We start from the raw sequence: 21,416 nt of genomic DNA on the forward strand, positions 1-21,416 counted from the left end.
TATGGTGGGAGTAGCGGACAGTGAAGTGTTGCAGTTTATACGGAGGGCAGGAGAGAAGGTACGGAGGGTAAGTAGCGGAAAGGAGAGAAATAAAACGAAATTAAAAGACTGGGTGTGGTTATAGCTTGATACCAGTGCCTACCAATTTTAATTGTATATTACAGCATTGAGGATGGTCACTAAGTGACCGAAAATCGATTTTGCCGACAATAAAACAACAAAATATGGCCAATGCTTATTTTCCTTCCAATTTTGATTTAACTTGCTAAGTATTGACAGAAAGTGGCTGTTAAATATCTATCTGTCTCAATTGTACCACTAATTGTTTAGTTCTCCCATAAAAGATATATAATATGTTGACCACACCCACCTTCTGCTGTGATACTTCATTCACAATCGATCATATAATTTCATTTTGTCTCTAAGACCTACCTTCACTCTTGGTGTACTGTATTGTTTTAGCTTGGACATTTTGAGCAATTTGCAATACTGTCTATAGTAAAATATTTTAGCTGTCATATGACTATTCTTCATACCTTGGCTCAGTTCTTGTGTCCTGCTTGACACTGAATGCCTATTACAGTAGTTATCCAATATGGGTACTTATTGGTACTACTTTCATATGGAATTTTCTAATGAAAAAGAACTAACAAAGAATATTATTATTATTATTATTATTATTATTATTATTATTATTATTATTATTATTTGAAACTTGTGGACATTGTTCAAATACTCGTTTTGTTCAGCATTTTGAAATGGCAGTAGATTTGAGTTAAATATGATGTACATGTTGTCTTCTTTGTTTTCCGGCCCCTCTTATTTTTTCACAATTGAACATATACAATTTGTATAGTTTAATTGCCATCTCGTACAACTGTAATAATTACTGTTGCAGATGACAGAAATTATCTTGTAAAACTTGTAAATATAATGTATTGATTATAGTTGTTAATATTTTCGCATTATTTTGATGGTCATCAATAATTATACTACTAATTTTCTTTATTTATTAAATGAAGAGTGTACATTATTTAGCACATTAATACCATAAAAGATTCTTGCAGAGGACTATAAGAATGAAACTGTTGCAGGAAGTGGCATCAGATCTTGAAGAGAGTAAATATCAGAATGCAGAACTTCGTTTATCCATATATGGAAAAAGTGCTGATGAATGGGACAAGTTGGCAATATGGGCAATAAACGGAAATGTGTACTCAGATAATATTCGCTGGCTGATACAGATACCTCGCTTATTGTAAGTATATAATACACTGACTTTGACAGGAAACACATGAAAATAAAATATTTTTTTTATCGGTGTGTATTTGTTGAACTTCTAAATAAGTGTGATATTGTATCTACACTAAAAATTAAATTCCACCATTGAGGTATAATTTCACAAACTGAAGGTGGTGTGTAACAAAAGTGTTCTTGAAGGGACAGAGGACCATTTCTCCAGTTTCAACATTCTGTTACTGCCTGAAGAGATTGATAGAATTATAAAGCAGAGGGGGAAAAGAACAACTGTCATTTCAATCATTAATTTTTTAAATTAAAATATACTGTTGTAATCATAAGTACAGTTTAAGCATTGAGTATTAAAACAGCACAATGGGAGGAGACAAGGAAATGAAAGGCCTTTTTTGACAGAAATGCTCAATACATTCTATCTTGATGTTTCCAGGTCATTAAGAGAGAGAATAATACAATTAGTGTTCCCCTCATTCTGTACTATGAGACTAAATGTAAATTCCATCTAATCAGCAGTAGTATGTAGTTAGTAAGGGGGAAAGCAGGAATACATCCTCTATCCATCTGTGTACTGTTTTCTTTACAGCCTTCCTTTGCTGCACACACCCCTTCCCTTTCCAGTTCCTCCTCCCCACACCTTCTTGTGCCCATCACCCCTACTCTTAAATTCTTATCTCTTTTCCTGCTTCCCCCCTGTGGTATATGCTCTAATTGAACAAGCTGGCACAGTGGTTAAAACAGAGGACTTGCATTCTGAAGTGGAGTTCAAATCCCTGACAAGTCACTCCTATGGTTTGTGGGGGATAATACATTATCACCATTTCCATTAGGTATAATACATGAGGAAGATTGTCAGTAACCCATATGTACACCTTACTTACTCTAATTGCAGTATATTGTCATTGCTTAAGATCTCTATATAAGAGAGAGTAATGTTTCTAGAATTATATTGCAACATTGGTCCTTAAAAGTTTGAGAGCAACTCCCTCCCTATTCCAAAATTTCTTTTCTGTAGCCTCTGCCATTGAACTTTGTTGAATTGTTCTGCATGTCTGCATCTATGATAATTTTCAAATACTTGAAACAGTAGTACTTCATAAATATGGAATCTGCTACTAATAATACACAAACAATGTGAAAACTACAGTGTTAAGAACTGTACCATAAGGACACCTTGTCTAATTCTGTCACAAACATGATATTATTGTTAGGATGAACACCTACTGTCTGGAAGATGGCAAAAGTGACTGCCATCAAAAATCTCCAGACAAAAGCTTTGAGAGTACGAACTGTAAAGGCCAATTTGCCTATTGAGTTTGTTGGTCACACTTCAGTAATGTCTCCTATGTGGATATCTTCAGTTACATATGGACCTTCACACCCTACAACAACACCAATTCAGTTTTTAATTTGAATTTTTCACTCATTCATTCATTTCCATTTGGTTTTCTGTAATTTGCGTAATGAAAAACGACTTTTGGGGATGTGGGATGAGTCAAATTATAAACTGATGCATTGAGCATGGAGCCAATCAAAAGTAGGCTTTCCATTGAGGCAACAGTCCTTTGTGCCACCTTGGTATGGTAAGAAGACATCCCACACACGATGAAATGTTAGAGACACCCACAGTTGTGTAAGGAGGGACTAGTTTCAGAATGATTATTTTTAAAACACTTTGTTACTCATAGTAGCAAAAACCTTGTGAGAAGAAGACTGTGATTCATAGAGTGCATTATTTGATACCATGTGGACGTCACCATGTAATGATATTGCCATCATCTGATACTGAGAATTCATCTGATGTTCCAATAAGTACTCAAAGTACGTAGTTTCATCCTTCAGGCAACCAGCTGAACATTGTGAATTTTATGAGTGCGCCTTCTGCCAAAGTGAGAGAATGAAAATGTGAACATGAGTAACAGTTGAATATTTCTGTGGAATTTTTATCACAGAATAAATATTTGAACAAGTAAGTAAGCAAAAATATATGTATGTTAAACAAACACAATGGTTTCCAAATGTTTGATTCAATATGTGCCAACCAACAAGAATGAAAGAAAGCAGTTGTTTGTTTGATTTTGTGTATGGGATTGGTGAAACTACCATTCATGCACTTATCAGTCCCAGGATCCAATGTTTCTTCAAACATTCTCATGAAAAGTAACGCGTAGAGACCATTTCAAAATTCTGTTGAGAATGCTACTTTTAACAGACAATACGCTAGTTGATGCTTTAGATCATCTCTCAAAAGTTCAAGGAATTGAGTTCGAGGAACTGAACAGAAATTTAAAAAATATTATGATGCTGTCAAAATACTATGCATCAATGAGTTCTAATACCATTTTGAGAACAAATTATAACTAGGCAATATTTGAAACAAAAGAGACACAGGAATAGCATCAAAATGTTTAAATTGTACATAGTTTTCAAATTTGCACTGGTTAAGTACTAGGTAAAGAAGATACCATATCAAGAAATGTTATGATGAATTTATGTAATGATAATTTGTATACCAATGTAGCTTTGGCAAGCAAACTAATAACAAAGACTATGCATTTGATTGGCACCCTTCAACTAAATCACAAAGAAATTTCCAAAGAGATTGTAAGGACCAAATTGAAGTGCAGGGAAGTGATTGCAAAAGAGAATAATAATAGAATTATGGTCCTAAAATAGAAAGACAAAAGAGATGTTATGGTTCTCTCGACTAAACATTTGAGTGAAATGGAAAACACTACAATCAAAAGAGGGGTTTATTGGAAACCAGAAATTGTTACTGAATATAGTTAGGGAAAAACTGCTATTGACCTTTCTGATCAGATGACTGCATATAGCAGACCACTAAAAAAACATACAGCATTCAACCTTTTTTTTGAATGCATTTCAAGATGTGACGGGATGGAAAATGTCAAGCACAGTATTTCAGAAACTCGGCAGATGCACTCAAACTTGAAGGAGTTCTAGCCAGTGTTGATACAAGAAGTACCAGTTGAAACAAAAGAAGGCAAGGAGCATAAAGTGAATCAATATTGTTCTGAATCTTGAAAGACAAACATTCAGGTGCAACGCAGTAAGAAAATTAACTGAGCAGGTGAATACCTTTTGTAATCAGTGTGCATCTAAACTCCACCTTCATACTGAATGTATTCAATAAGCTTAATTACATTTGTTTTTTAACCAAGATGCTGCCATTCCTGTGCACTGATATCCAAATAAAAAGTACACTGTCAGACCCATGGGACTGATGGCACCCTATTGAGGAGTACCCTGTCAGATGCAGGCTGCTTCTGTGAAGTACACTAACTACCAGTTAAGACTGCGGCTGTTACTGTTGTGGTCTTCAGTTAAAAGAATTGTTTGACACAGTTCCACACTAACTGTGCAAGTCCTTCATCTCTGCATAAATCTTCAAAAGCTTATATTTTCTTATAATCCACATCGTACTTTTGTACAAGGCTACACTGCATACAGATACCTTCAGAAAATGTTAATGAACACCACCACAGCTGTATTGCAGGTGGCCCCTTTGTGATAAGACTGGTGATGAACTTAGTCACCTGATGCTGTTCATTTAGATTGAAACATGTTGTTGCATAATAAGCATACCGTAATATGCAGCTGTGTTGGTTTTTGTTAACATTTACATTATTCAAATGTGGAGAACAAAATGATAAAATTTATTACCTTCTAAAAATACTACATGGCACAAATTCATATTCAGTGTTGGCAGCCTGACCCCCTTAAATATTCTACTGCTACAGAAACAAGAATAATAATTCAATGATCTGTACACGACAGTTCTGAACCTGAACCTGAACACGAATCTAAACCTCGGCATCGACATGACAGTGACTTGAGTAATCCATGAATGATGGGACTGGACATACAGCCACCAATCAAACTGAATTCATTGTTTACTGCAAAAAAATTGTCCAGATCCAGATTGGAACTTGGAATGTGGGCTCTATAAATCAAACAGGCCAGATTACACAAGTATTATGTGAATTCAGTCAGTGTAGACTAGGCATAATGGACCTTTGTGAAGTTTGTTTGACAGGTAGTGATCAAATAGCCAATGGGGGCATAACAATAAACATTTGCATGGTGTTAGACTAGTACTTAGTCAACAAGTGATTAAGGTTCTCATTGAAAGGGAAGTAGTTAATGATCAAATCATCACTGCATACTTTCATTATACTCACCCTAGAACAACTATTGTGCAAATCTGTGCACTGATTGAAGATTCAAATGATGAAGACAAGCCTGGTTTTTTGTTGTTGAGAGGCTGCACAATGTTCGTAATGAAACGCCTGTCATATCTTGCACTTCTTATGGGTGATATGAATGCATCACTTAGCAATGAACATAATGGCTTTAACATGTTGTTTACCCTTTCCAACAGCACAATGCATGAATGGCAAGGATGAACACTTCAAATTATTCTGTAGCTATAGTGGGCTCTGTATAAGCGATAGCTTGTTTCTACATACAATGATACATAAGACGACCTGGTGTTCTTCTGATGAAACACTAAATGAAATTAAGTATGTTCATATCAACAGCTAACAGAAGCCATCTAAATGAGATACATGAACCTGTCAAGCTGTGTATGTTGGGTTGGACCATTTCGTGGCCATGAAAGTGATGTTCAAATCTCAGGAACACTGACAACCTGAATGACTGTTTGATATGGGAAAGCTAAAAGATGATGTAGGAGAAAATTCTTTCATAATCAGCCTCAAAAATCAATTGCAAGCACTTCAAGCTCTATCTGATGAAATGCAATGGTTTAAATTCAAGGAATCTGTGAGAATATATGCTGAAGAGACAATTGGATGTCGGAGACGAACAGGGAAAGAGCATGGATTCAGAAAGATCATAAAGCAACAGTGTGAACAGGCTAAAGATAAAGAACAACTTCAGATAGCTAGGCATAAATATTCCAAATCAGACCATTCGTCAAAAGCAGTTGTAGAGTTGATGGAAAAAGACTGACTTGAACCTAAAGCAGCAGAGGTGCAGAATGCTGCCTCTGAAAATAACGTGGGCATATTATACGACTTTGTTCAAAAACTTAAAGTAGTTAATAGTTTCCCAGATGGCCCCATAAAGGACTAAACTGGCACAATTCTGATCACTAAAGATGAACAAGCTGCTTGATGGGTTGAGTACTTCAAAGAAACCTTACACCAGCCCTATCCACTTAATACTTACAACTTTGAAAATGAGCCAAAAATGTAAGGGCTAATGGCAAAAACCAGGTGATATTGTACCAGTAGAGGTTTGTACAGCAATCAAACCATTTAAAGCCAATAAAGAAGCTGGTTTGGACGAAATGTCAGCCAAAATTCTGAAAAACTGTGCAATATATGTTGGCAAACAAGACACTTTTCAGAAGACTGGAAGCATGGCATGGTATGGCATGGCATCATTGTTAAACTACTAAAGAAGGAAATCTAACTAAATGTGCAAATGGAGAGGTACCACACTTCTCTCAGTGCCATGCAAAGTCTTCTATCTTGTCCTTTTAAAAAGGAAACAAGACACAGCAGGTTGTCAACTGTGAGAACAACAGGCTGGCTTTCTAAGTGGGAGATAATGCTTTGAACAAATATTTATTCTTTGAAACGTAATAGAACCATGTGTAGAGTACAACTGTCCACTCCACCTAAAATTTGTTGCTTTCAAAAAAGCATTTTACTGTACACACCAAGAATAATTATGGCATATTGTGAGCCTATGTGGAATTCCTGATCATCATATTACTGAGTTCAGAAACCTGTATCTACATTTGTGTTACTATTTAAGAACAGAAATGGAAACACCCCTTTCTTTAGTATTCTGAAACACATCAAACAATGGTGCATTTTGTCACCATCCCTTTTTGTATTAGTCATAGATTTCATAATGAGAGAAACTGTGCTCCTACTTGAACATATGTTTGAATGAGCAAACTAGGCTTATGGATCTGGATTTTGTTGATAATACTGTTCTTCTGGCAGAAACTCCTCAAAGTTTACAGTCAGTGGCTACCAAACTGGATGGAATAGCCAGTTATGTAGAACCAAAAATAAATATGAGTGAAACAAATACATTGTGCATAAGAATGGAAATGTTTCTCAAATTATAGTGCAGCAGAACGTACTACTAAGTGTTGACCGATTTCCATATCTTGGCAGCCTTATCTGTAATAATGGGGACATAGATGCAGGCATCACCAGCAGAATGGAAAATCTACATTCTTCCAATGAATGCAACCCATATGGCAATTAGACTCTGAAAGTATGGCCACAAAACTTTGGCTGTACTCCTCTATCATCTTATAGATGGCCATGTACACATGTGAGACTAGAAAATGCCAGCAAAATTTGCTCACAAGCTAAATGTTTTTCACCAGTGATGCTTAAGGTGAATTGAAAAGATCGTCTACATGAACTCATTTCAGATGACAAAATACTCAGAGTAAGTCATCTCTGCAGCCTACACAAAATCATTGTTGAAAGAAGACTGAAGCTTGCAGAACATGTTCTATGCATGAAAGATGGAAGAATCTCCAAATCAGCACTATTGTGTAAACCAATGATTGAATATAAAAGTAGAGGAAGAGCTTGTAACACCTGGAAACAAATTTTGGAAAGGATTTTCAGTGCAAGGACATGAACTAGGAGGAAGTTAAAAACCTGGCAGCAGATAAGATTCACTGGAAGCAACTTGTTGCCCAATATGCTATGTAACACTGAAGGAACTAAGCCTAAGACAATAAAAAATGAAATGACCATATGACGTTATTAGGTGGAGGACCCTATCTGGGGATGTTTGGCGACCTGGTGCAAGACTATTTGACACCACTTTGACAACTTGCACATAAATGGTGATGGAATGAAATGATTAAAACATCAGAAAGCTCCAGTTCCCATTCAAAGAAAATTTCTGACCCTGCCGGGAATCGAACTTGGGACTCCACAATCTGAAGGCAGCAATGCTAACTGCTAGACCACTAGCTGCATGCTTTATATCCTTTCTACTTTGCCTAAATAACAAAACTCATTGACTACTTTTAATGTCCATTTCCTAAGCTAATTCTCTCGGCATCACCTGATTGAAATAGACTGTACTCCATTACCCATGTTTTACTTTTGTTGATGTTCATTTTACAGCTTTGTAATTCAAGTCATTATACATTTGATTCAACTGCTCTTGCAAGTCCCTTGCCATCTCAGACAGAATTAAATTTCATCGCTAACCACAATATTTTTATTTTTTCTCCCTCTCCAAATTTCTCCTTACTTTCCTTCACAGATTGCTGAGTGTACAAACTGAATATCATCAGGGATAAGCTACAACCTTGTCTCACTTCCTTCTCAATTATGGGTTCCCTTTCATATCCTTCCACTCCTATAATTGTAGTGTAGTTTCTGTACAAATTATGGATAACTTTTCACTCCCTTTGTTTTACCTCTGCTTCCTTCAGAATTTCAAAGTGTCTGTTCCAATCAGGCAACGGCCTTGCCGCAGTGGCTACACCGGTTCCGGTGAGATCACCGAAGTTAAGCGCTGTCGGGCGTGGTTGGCACTTGGATGGGTGACCATCCAGGCTGCCATGCGCTGTTGCCATTTTTTTGGGGTGCACTCAGCCTCGTGATGCCAATTGAGGAGCTACTCGACCGAATAGTAGCGGCTTCTGTCAAGAATACCATCATAACGACCAGGAGAGCGGTGTGCTGACCCCACGCCCCTCCTATCTGCATCCTCCACTGAGGATGGTCCTGGTAGACCACTCATGGCCTGAAGACGGAGTGCTATTCCAATCAACACTGTCAAAAATTTTCTCTAAATTTACAAACACTACAAACATAGTTTGCCTTTTTTCAATATTCTTTTAGGACAAGTCACAGGGTCAGTTAAACAGTGACAAAGTAATTGTGATGAACTATGAGTCTGAGTAAGATACTGCCACTAGTCCAATGAAACTGATACAGTAGAGTCTTGGTAGTTAAGTTGAATGGGACTGGAACCACTTTGAACTATTGAAAACTTGAACTATTCAAAGTTATGTGGAAAAAAAAGAAATAGAATGATGTTGATAAGAATACAGACTTAAAAATATGAACTTTATTAAAATGAAGTGTTTAGGCACTTACTTTGACAGAATCAAAGTTTTTACTTTAGTCTGATAACTGTTTACTTTATAAAATAATGGCAGAGTGTCTTTTTTTGTGGAGGTGCTATTTTTTTGTGCAGCAAAATCATGCTGCCATGTGAAGAGCAGCATGTTGGTTGGTATCCCATCTGGCTGTCATTCCACATAGCACACAGTGGCATCAAGAGTAGCCTATCCATCAATGTGACTCATCATTGTACAGTCTCAGCCTTGTCATCCTATCACTCTCATACTGTGTTGGGGTGTTAACCATATCTATTACAGAGGAGTCATTAATTTCTAACTGTTTGTCTGAATTCAACCATTCAGTGATTTCCACATTTTATGCCTCTTCACAGCCTGGCAACCTTCTGATTAATGCACACAACAAGTGACCATCTTCATTGTCAAAATCTTTAGTTGCTGTGTTAGGTGTACTTTCCTGTAGAATTTTCTCCATGACTTAGAAACTGAGTCTGACTCTCTCACTCTGAGTCACTGATCCAGTACACAATGCCCTTCACTGTCACATTCTTTAAACCTCCTAAATTGCTTTCATTGTCTTCCAAATGCAAAACTAGTTGTAACAATCAACAATGATGTTTTCTCTTCAGGCATTTTAGAATATCCTGATCTACTGGCTGAATCAAATTGATAGTGTTTGGGGTGAGAAATGAGGCTGAATCCCATTGTACTGCAGTTCATCTATATTTGGATGTGAGGAACACTTATCAAAATAGCTTTCTTTTATAAATGTTTTGCACTCCAATACAACTGAGTTCAAAAACCAATTCTTAAAGATTTCCTGACTCATCCAGGTATGTAGATATCTGGAAGCACTGACATAGTACATTCTTGAACACTCCTGGCTTGACAGACTTTCCAGTCACAACAAGTTTTAGTGTGTTGTTTCTAGTTACATTTGAAGCTCTGATAACTGTGAGCTGTTGTTTACTTTCTTGTGCTGAGGAGTTCCCTTTTTTGCCCCCCTCATAAGAAGAAAGTTTTTTTGCTGGCAACGTCCTGAAATTGAAACCATCTTTGTCAAGTTGTAAATTTGTTCATTAGATACATTTTCTTCAGGTATGATTCTTTTAAACTTCACAATAAATTCCAAAATAGCCTCAGAGTCATCAGATAGTTTTTCTCTGCATACATCTAGTTGAGACACTCCATACCTCTTCTCCCACTTGTCGAGCCAGTCCACACTAGCAGCAAAACTGTCTCCTCTCTCCCGTAGCTGTTTCTAAAAAAACCAAGGCTTTATACTACAAAATTGGGCCAGACATTGGAGACCCCTTCTGTCTTTATTGTGTAAACCACAGGAACAATACCTCACTTGTTTTTTCGAACCTAGACATCCTTATAATTTTTCAGTTGAGAGATTCTTCAGAGCATTTCCTTCAAGAAAACTGTTCCAATTTAAATCTGTGTCTTCATCAGTCATCAAAAGTAACCTCCGTATCACCGAATTTGAGAGCATTTCGTAATTGTTTGTCCTTTGTCATGTCATTCCAATCCTTCTGACATTCCAAGACACAAATTTCCATTTCTTTGTTGCAGCAATCATTTTTAGAAGGTGTACAAACAAAAACAGTCAATAAAGAAAATGAAACGCAGAACTGTACTGTACCGACAATGACAAATGTAAAACACCACTTTCAACAATAGGATTGATTGCTTTTATAAACATTTAAAAACAGAGAGAAGCATATGCATTGTGTTATTGACAAAGAGACAATTGAGGAGATTGAGTGGTTCATCTGGTGTTTTGCTGTGAGCGAGTGGAGGAAATGGATCAGGGATTGATATGCTATACAACAGTTTTTCTATTTATTTATTACTCTTTTATTTTATTTTTTAATTTTTTTTTCTTTCAGGAGGCTCTGGTTTATGTGAAACTCGAAATATCAAGACACTATTGTAATTGATGATGGTTACTTTATCACTTTCTATTAGCAGAAAAGCAGCTACTTCCTAAATAACCACTGGTCTTCCTCTTAAGCTACCCAGGTGCTTTATGTAACTTACACAGAAGATTATCAACTATCAATATACATGTCAAGTTGAAAATTTGTTTAATGTGAATGTTAGTGTTAGTTGGGATTTGCATCCCAAAGTCCAATATTCCTATAAATTATAGGACGATTGGTTAATAAGAAATGTTTTTCTTTTTTAATTTTTCGAGTTTAGAGTTTCCAGTTTCCTTCCTGATAGCTGCTGGCAACGTGTCAAAGACTTTTGCACCAGAATAGAAAACACAATTCTGAACCATAGATAGAGATTCAAATGTGGAAGTAATTTTTACTTATAGTGGTGTGGTTAATAACTTCAAAGCTCATTCTTGGGTCACTTTTGTTATTAGTCACAAATAGCATTTGAAAATAAATGTGTTAGCATATGAGTGAGTGTAAGACAATGTTCTGACCTTTCTGATATTCTCTCAGAAGATTATGCCACAAGTTACAGTATTGAGTGCAAGTATGCAAAGCATGTAAGCAATCCCACACATAGGTCAACATAATTAAACAGATCTGTAATTGCAAAGCAGGCAGAAGTGAGGTTTTTGGTTAACTCATCCATCTGCTGGTACAATCTCAGTTTATTATTCAACTGGACACCGAGGGAAAACACACACAGAACCTCAACCAATTTCTGTTATGATCTCCCGTTGCGATATTTGAAAGTAATTTTTCTTTCTTTTGGATTGTGTGTACTTTATGGGTTTTCATAAGATTGAGTGCTATGCTGTTTGCTGTGACCTAGTTGTGAGTGTGTCCCATACTTCTTCTGGCTGTGTCTGGTATAGATGTGTTTGGGCCTTTTATCAGAATACTTGTGTCAACTTTTCTGTAGTTGACATACCATACGACTCCATGCAAGGGAAATGCATTTAATGACATGCCGTTTTAGTTTACCAATTAAAATTATGATATATACAATCAAAAAATTTATAGGACACAGGAAGGAGGAAGATGCTTCTATAGTTAGAGGTCACTTGCTTATCTACACTTTCAGACATTAGTGTTATTACTTTATATTTCTGTCTATAAAGAAATATGCTTTCATTCATTGACTAAATATAAGGAACTAGAGAGATGTGCTGTTGAGTAGGACAAAATTTCCATTATTTGCTTAGAATAACTACTCCTTATTAGTGACCAAATAAATTTGTGGCCTGATCAGCAGTTGAGTTGGAAAAATTGATGGCTTCTGATGACGTCTGCAGTGCTTGTTCAAGTAAACCTAATGAATCTGCTATTCCTAGCCACCCCCCCCCCCCCCCTCCCCCGCCCCTTTTCTTTTAGTTACTGTAAAGCAGGGTGGAATTAGTCCTGCTGGGTAACATACTCCCACTTGAGGTAACACCCAATAGATATTGCAATAAACTATCATCTTAATGCCTATTGGTTAAAAAGGGGCTATGTTAAAGAGGTCTAAAGTATAGCTGAGAAAAAAAAAAAAATGCTGGTGGGTGGCTGCTCAGCAACAGCAACAGGGCAACTCAAATATCCAAGGGCCCCAAAGATCTTTTGTGAGCAGTTAGTTGGCATGCATTTCACCCAATATGATTCATGTTCCAATAATAGTGCAGTTCCATCTTAAGCATCAATTGCGTAAGTGGTATGTGCAATGTGCCCAAGATGCAACACAGTAGCCAGTTTGATATGAGGTACATTGTAACCAGTATGATTTTTTGATTGTATAAAAGGTATCAAATAGATTATATAATGGTAAGACAGAGATTTAGGAACCAGGTTTTAAATTGTAAGACATTTCCAGGGGCAGATGTGGAATCCGACCATAATCTAGGTTATGAACTGTAGACTAAAACTGAAGAAACTGCAAAAAGGTGGGAAATTAAGGAGATGGGACCTGGACAAACTGAAAGAACCAGAGGTTGTACAGAGTTTCTGGGAGAGCATAAGGGAACAATTGACAGGAATGGGGGAAAGAAATACAGTAGAAGAAGAATGGGTAGCTTTGAGGGATGAAATAGTGAAGGCAGCAGAGGATCAAATAGGTAAAAAGACAAGGGCTAGTAGAAACCCTTGGGTAACTGAAGAAATATTGAATTTAATTGATGAAAGGAAAAAATATAAAAATGCAGTAAATGAAGCAGGCAAAAAGGAATACAAACATCTCAAAAATGATATCGACAGGAAGTGCAAAATGGCTAAGCAGGGATGGCTAGAGGACAAATGTAAGGATGTAGAGGCTTATCTCACTAGGGGTAAGATAGATACTGCCTACAGGAAAATTAAAGAGACCTTTGGAGAAAAGACCACCACTTGTACGAATATCAAGAGCTCAGATGGAAACCCAGTTCTAAGCAAAGAAGGGAAAGCAGAAAGGCGGAAGGAGTATATAGAGGGTATATACAAGGGCAATGTACTTGAGGACAATATTATGGAAATGGAAGAGGGTGTAGATGAAGATGAAATGGGAGATACGATATTGTGTGAAGAGTTTGACAGAGCCCTGAAAGACCTGAGTCGAAACAAGGCCCCCGGAGTAGACAACATTACATTAGAACTACTGACAGGCTTGGGAGAGCCAGTCCTGACAAAATCTACCATCTGGTGAGCAAGATGTATGAGACATGCGAAATACCCTCAGACTTCAAGAAGAATATAATAATTCCAATCCCAAAGAAAGCAGGTGTTGACAGATGTGAAAATTACCGAACTATCAGTTTAATAAGTCACAGTTGCAAAATAGTAACGCGAATTCTTTACAGACAAATGAAGAGACTGATAGAAGCCGACCTCGGGGAAGATCAGTTTGGATTCCGTAGAAATGTTGGAACACGTGAGGCAATACTGACCCTACGACTTATCTTAGAAAAAAGATTAAGGAAAGGCAAACCTACATTTCTAGCATTTGTAGACTTAGAGAAAGCTTTTGACAATGTTGATTGGAATACTCTCTTTCAAATTCTGAAGGTGGCAGGGGTAAAATACAGAGAGCAAAAGGCTATTTACAATTTGTACAGAAATCAGATGGCAGTTATAAGAGTCGAGGAGCATGAAAGGGAAGCAGTGGTTGGGAAGGGAGTGAGACAGGGTTGTAGTCAATCCCCGATGTTATTCAATCTGTATATTGAGCAAGAAATAAAGGAGTAGGTATTAAAATCCATAGAGAAGAAATAAAAACTTTGAGGTTCGCCGATGACATTTTAATTCTGTCAGAGACAGCAAAGGGCTTGGAAGAGCAGTTGAACGGAATGGACAGTGTCTTGAAAGGAGGGTATAAGATGAACATCAACAAAAGCAAAACAAGGATAATGGAATATAGTCGAATTAAGTTGGGTGATGCTGAGGGAATTAGATTAGGAAATGACACTTAAAGTAGTAAAGGAGTTTTGCTATTTGGGGAGCAAAATAACTGATGATGGTCGAAGTAGAGAGGATATAAAATGTAGACTGGCAATGGCAAGGAAAGCGTTTCTGAAGAAGAAAAATTTGTTAACATCGAGTATAGATTTAAATGTCAGGAAGTCATTTCTGAAAGTATTTGTATGGAGTGTAGCCATGTATGGAAGTGAAACGTGGATGATAAATAGCTTAGACAAGAAGAGAATAGAAGCTTTCGAAATGTGGTGCTACAGAAGAATGCTGAAGATTAGATGGGTAGATCACATAACTAATGAGGAGGTATTGAATAGAATTAGGGAGAAGAGGAGCTTGTGGCACAACTTGACTAGAAGAAGGGATCGGTTGGAAGGACATGTTCTGAGACATTGAGGGATCACCAATTTAGTATTGGAGGGCAGCGTGGGGGTAAAAATTGTAGAGGGAGACCAAGAGATAAATACACTAAGCAGATAAAGAAGGATGCAGGCTGCAGTAGGTACTGGGAGACGAAGAAGCTTGCACAGGATAGAGTAGCATGGAGAGCTGCATCAACAACAATGATACGAGGCTTCGTCAGCTACTCCATAGTGGCAGCCCCTAAGCAAGAGGGATTTGTACTGTTAGTGCCAGCACTGTCAATTACCAATATATTATTGAGTGTGCATGTCTGTCATTACCTGGATATTTGGGAGATAGGGACCATGGATAACAGTTTTGCATGCCAGGCAACTGCTGCTGTATTAATGGGCTAGCCCCAAGTGGTGAGCACCTGGTAATGGTGAATAGGTCCATGGCGGATCATTTAGCATATAATGAGTTGAACTTTTTCATGTGTGTAGTCAGGAGGCCTCATCAGTCCACCAGAATGCCAGAGCAATTTCAACACAGAAAAGTGCAGCCCTAAGATATTTCCCTCCCTGACCACACCATTGAAAGAAAGCCAACTTGAAATACATGCCCCACAATGTTTTATTTGTGCCCAACTCAGGAAATACTTCCCTGACTGTGTAAGTGCTGTTTTTCAGAGAACAGATTGCAGATAGATTTGTAGAAGTGGCAGCAATTACCAAAATGAGAATTGCCTCCATCATAATTAAAATAGTATTCCTCGACAAGTTGTGGCAATTAGTTTTCCTGTGACCTGCTTGGTGATATTCCTATCCAAATAACCCCTTAAGAGACCTTAAGACCCCTTAAGAAACTTGGTGCAGGATATCATGTTCCATCATAATTTAATAATGCAGATGGATGAAGAACTACATATAATGATGGGCGGTCCAATCTGTACGCTGTACACAACTAGGCCTTAAATAACCTCTACCCACACTATATTATTTTTTTTTATTTTTATCCAGCTTATTTCAAGAGGTATCCATTGTAACATTCTTTCTCTGGTAAGTACAATGATGCCCCATAACAGGATAACTTGAAACCTGCACTGGGACCATCAGCCCCCCAGACTCTACCAGAATAAAACAATTCCTGACTGACAACAAACATTAGAAGTTTACCCCATCCTGCTTTGACTTTCCTTCACTTCTACTATCCTGTGGCCCTAAGGGCCAACAGCTAAAAGAGGCATGTGCTACAGACTGCAGAGTAACTCATTCATCCACTGGGACAGTCTGCTACCCTAATTCCACTCAGAATACATCAGATAAAGGAAAAAAGGAAATCGATGACAAGAAAAATTATAAAATAAGGGTAGATCTGTCTGCTTTGACCACACCAGATCTAACAACCCTACCACAACAAAGGTCAAAATTTAATAATGATTGTGGTGTTGCTCATGCTGCTAAATACTGCATTTTTGGGCAACAACAAAGTTGTTATGTGGCAGGTGTCATTAGAGCACAGTTAATAAAGTCATTTTATGTAATAATGAATAAACTAGGCACTCATCTTTTCATGTTTCCCATGCTGGTCTCGTTGTAAAATCATGGCTCAATCGTCGAAAATCCAGGTGGTGATGGTTCCAAGCTCGGATGCAAAGAGGCCTAGGTTTTATTCTGCTATATTCAAAAGTTTTGTAGATGCACTTCACAAACCATTCTTGAAGATTACACTTTTGCAGGACAATGGTGATGTAAAAAAGTAATCAGCACTCTGAATTTAAGCTACACTTCCTTTTTATTGCTTTTGTTGCAATATCACGTAACACACAAAACATCACTTCACAATACAAAAAATCACTTCACAATACAAAAGATACTTGAAAACATCTTCCTCACTGTTAAAGCTCACGTTTTATAAGCTGACTACAATATGCATCTTTCCAACATGACGTCCAAGACTTGACTTTTTCAAGGTCCGACTCTCTATCAACAAACTAATAATCGCTTACGTGCCCAAAAATCAAGAGTTACAAGTACGTTAAAGATCATAGTGACAAAAGAAAGAATACACATATCATTGCAATACAAACATATAGATGTATTAAAGTACCTCTACATTAATGAAATCAAATCTGAATGTTGTCTCAGAAATATGTTAACTACTTTACAGAAACACAATAGAATATTGCTGGTATCGAGAGGTTCAGGTGAGCTTCCATAATGGTTACGTAATTCAAGTACCATTACACAGACTCCCTCTTTCCACTGATTCAGGAATTATGTAAATGAAGCTCACTCTCCTTAACATGGGGCCAAGCGAATAGTGAACTATGAACCATCTAGGACCACATTCACACCACCACAGATTACAGAATATATCCAGTGGAATTGTGAGGGCTACACTCACCACCTCGTTGCACTGAAACTACTATCCTTTTGTCCAGCAACTTGCATTGCAATACGGGAAACTCATTTTCGTGTAACTTCTACTCTTACCTCCTTCAAATATCGAGCCTATCTTGTAACCTAAACTGACTCTGAAAAACTATCAAGCGGAATGTGTTCTTGATGTGTGAGCTGTTTTTATGGACAACTATTGCTTATTCGAAACAAGTTTCGGGCTTGAAGCCAATTTTCATTTACTATACCCTGTGATATTTCGACTGAGCACCTGCCAGTCGTCATCAAGTGAATCATTGAAGACTGACAGAGACTTCTCTTGTCCTGCTGTTTTATGTGTATTCAGTGCATGCATTAAGGATGTGGTGGCATATTGACCACACTAACTCGCAGGTAGCACCATCACCAGTGGAACTCCTGAACTGAGCTGTTCTCAGAATAGCTGCTCACAGTGGCCATCTGTGTACTCTTGTGATCTTGGTGTGGAGAAAGTATTGGTAATAACAGGGTTACACACATTATTCAGATTGTATTTGCTATCATGGCACATCAGATTTTTTTGTCATGTTTATTTGCAAAAGCTCGTTATTAATGGAGCTTGAAAGAGATGTTATTGGAGCCACAATTGTCGTCTTATCATACACCATTGACTGTTTTGTGGAGTACAATATTTTGCAGTAACAGACTTGGTTGGTTGCAAATGTCAAGTATAGAGATGATAATTGGGGCAGTGTTCTTTCAGTGCTTGAGGTCTAGCTCATGTAAGCATATCACATTGATAAAGTATTTTGTAAATTCTAACTGTCCACAAAAATGAAGTGTACTTAACTGAGCCCAGGTGGTCTGCAACCTTAGATGGTGGGTACAAAACTACTTAAACCCGAAGTTTTAGGAGGATTCTGGTTATCTCCAAAAAATTACTGGCAGCAAAGGGAAGACAAACAAGTGACTTTGCTGGAAAGCTCTCTTCTTTATCCACCTTCAAGGTTTTGACTTTTATTGATAGCGCCCTGTGAACCTGCCATGTAGAATATCCATTTTATCTGCTCACTATCTTTAATTGGGTGCGTTCTTTGGGCAGACTAGATCTTAGACTGTGTGAGTTGTGTGTGCAAGTGTTTTAGGTAAACTATGAGTGTGTTTAAAACACTTGCGCACAGAGCTCACACAGTCTCAGATCTAGACAGTTTGCTTAAGAGCACATGTACTCAAAGACAGTGCCAGAGAACATGGTTGTACAGCACCTCATTATTTCCATGATTTGCACTAAACAAAGATGACAGATTTCGTTTACAGCTTTGATGAGTGGCAACCTTGAAAGCAGTTCCACCATAGAAAGTGGTGTCCATCACATAATGTGGTCAGTCTGTCACCATAACCTTGTGGGATTAGGGAACATCTTCATCAGTCTTCAGTAGCTATTTGAGAATGACAGGTAGGTGCCCTGTCAACATAGCATTGAGTTTAGTGAATGATTATTGGCTGGAAGCCTGAAGCTTTTATGAATATTCAGTTTGGTGTGAATTTTTTTAAATTTAGAAATATTGTTTAGCAATACATTGAGGACTGTTGTTGTTGTTGTTGTTGTTGTTGTTGTTGTTGTCTTCAGTCCTGAGACTGGTTTGATGCAGCTCTCCATGCTACTCTATCCTGTGCAAGCTTCTTCATCTCCCAGTACCCACTGCAACCTACATCCTTCTGAATCTGCTTAGTGTATTGATCTCTTGGTCTCCCTCTACGATTTTTACCCTCCACGCTGCCCTCCAATTCTAAATTTGTGATCCCTTGATGCCTCAAAACATGTCCTACCAACCAATCCCTTCTTCTAGTCAAGTTGTGCCACAAACTTCTCTTCTCCCCAATCCTATTCAATACCTCCTCATTAGTTACGTGATCTACCCACCCTATCTTCAGCATTCTTCTGTAGCACCACATTTCGAAATCTTCTATTCTCTTCCTGTCCAAACTGGTTATCATCCATGTTTCACTTCCATACATGGCTACACTCCATACAAATACTTTCAGAAACGACTTCCTGACACTTAAATCTATACTCGATGTTAACAAATTTCTCTTCTTCAGAAACGATTTCTTTGCCATTGCCAGTCTACATTTTATATCCTCTCTATTTCGACCATCATCAGTTATTATGCTCCCTAAATAGCAAAACTCCTTTACTACGTTAAGTGTCTCATTTCCTAATCTAATCCCCTCAGCATCACCCGATTTAATTCGACTACATTCCATTATCCTCGTTTTGCTTTTGTTGATGTTCATCTTATATCCTCCTTTCAAAACACTGTCCATTCCGTTCAACTGCTCTTCCAAGTCCTTTGCTGTCTCTGACAGAATTACAATGTCATCGGCGAACCTCAAAGTTTTTATTTCTTCTCCATGGATTTTAATACCTACTCCGAATTTTTCTTTTGTTTCCTTTACTGCTTGCTCAATATACAGATTGAATAACATTGGGGAGAGGCTACAACCCTGTCTCACTCCTTTCCCAACCACTGCTTCCCTTTCATGCCCCTCGACTCTTATAACTGCCATCTGGTTTCTGTACAAATTGTAAATAGCCTTTCGCTCCCTGTATTTTACCCCTGCCACCTTCAGAATTTGAAAGAGAGTATTCCAGTTAACGTTGTCAAAAGCTTTCTCTAAGTCTACAAATGCTAGAAACATAGGTTTGCCTTTTCTTAATCTTTCTTCTAAGATAAGTCATAAGGTTAGTATTGCCTCACGTGTTCCAACATTTCTACGGAATCCAAACTGATCTTCCCCGAGGTCTGTAGCTGTACATAAAAAATTCCACAGAATTTTTATCATTTGTGTTTACTACCAACCCAATGGAGAGGAGACATTGCTGAAAATATTAATCCTGATCACTGAGCTACCTGCACCAATTCTTATGTTGGGTAGTTTTGACAAACACCATCACTTGTGGAGAGAAACTCTAATGTCACATCAAGCCACTGTAACTGATCTCAGATCATGACTGACGTATTCTGAACTATTGCTTTCCCATGCATTTGATGAGATTTAAGGGATATTTTTGGTCGTATACCTTTTGGGCTATAGTCCTATGCTCCTCCCCTCAGTCCACTGGAGAGTTCATGATGCTCGTGCAACATCATCACTTTATGATTATCTAGTTCTTGTCACACCATGATGCAACTGGACTCCTACACAGATGTGCCATCAAGAAGGCTGTCTGATACATTTGACACTATCAAATAAGAGGAAATTTATGGCACTCTCCAAGGTACAACAAAGACAATACTGTTCAAAGGAGACATGAGGTTCTCATTTCCTTCAGGACCTCATGGTCCAAAAAATTTTCATGGTCGAAGGAAGAAATTGGCTTCACCATTAAAGTCATCAGATAGTTCTCCAGTGACACAAACATCACCTATTAATTGATAATTTAATCACCTTTAAACAACTGCAAGGTGGAGCCCATTATCTATTCAAGTGTCAGAAAAAAGTGTGTTGTGAATAAGCACATAGCCACCATCTGAACCTGAGGTCCCTCTTCTCAGGTATGTGCTGAGGTATGTAGCCTTTTTGAACACCAACTGTTGACAAAAGCATCCCTGGGAAGGGCACCAGTTAACAGAAATTTTATTTCCAACCAGTTTTATCTCAGTCAATGTGAAATGCCAACTATCTCTAGTGCATCACAATATTCAAGGGCTGAGAAATAAAATTAATGAACTACTTGTCTGTATTGATGAATGAGTCATCCACCCAGTTGACATGATCTGCGTATCTGAACATGAAGTGACCTGTGGTACAAATGTGTAAAGTTTAGTAGGATTTATGATAGTATCTCACTTTGGTAGGGCAGAAATGGAGGATGGAGGAGTTGCTACAGCCATCATGAATTGCCAGAAACTTAATAACATAGACATCTATAAATTTTGCGTAGAG

General features: G+C 37.7%; 1 protein-coding gene and 1 pseudogene across 4 annotated transcripts in view; both read left to right on the forward strand.

Moving 5' to 3' along the window:
- LOC124608471 (AMP deaminase 2) overlaps positions 1–21,416 on the forward strand; it is a 461,803-nt gene that overhangs the window by 370,856 nt on the left and 69,531 nt on the right. For all 4 annotated transcript variants that reach the window (XM_047139987.1, XM_047139988.1, XM_047139989.1 and 1 more), the window contains one exon: positions 1,095–1,258. In XM_047139987.1, the coding sequence (XP_046995943.1) occupies positions 1,095–1,258 (164 nt within the window). The remainder of the gene's footprint in view (positions 1–1,094; positions 1,259–21,416) is intronic.
- Positions 8,751–8,868, forward strand: LOC124561479 (annotated as a pseudogene).

Source organism: Schistocerca americana, chromosome 1 (genome assembly GCF_021461395.2).
Source record: "Schistocerca americana isolate TAMUIC-IGC-003095 chromosome 1, iqSchAmer2.1, whole genome shotgun sequence".
NCBI lineage: Eukaryota > Metazoa > Arthropoda > Insecta > Orthoptera > Acrididae > Schistocerca > Schistocerca americana.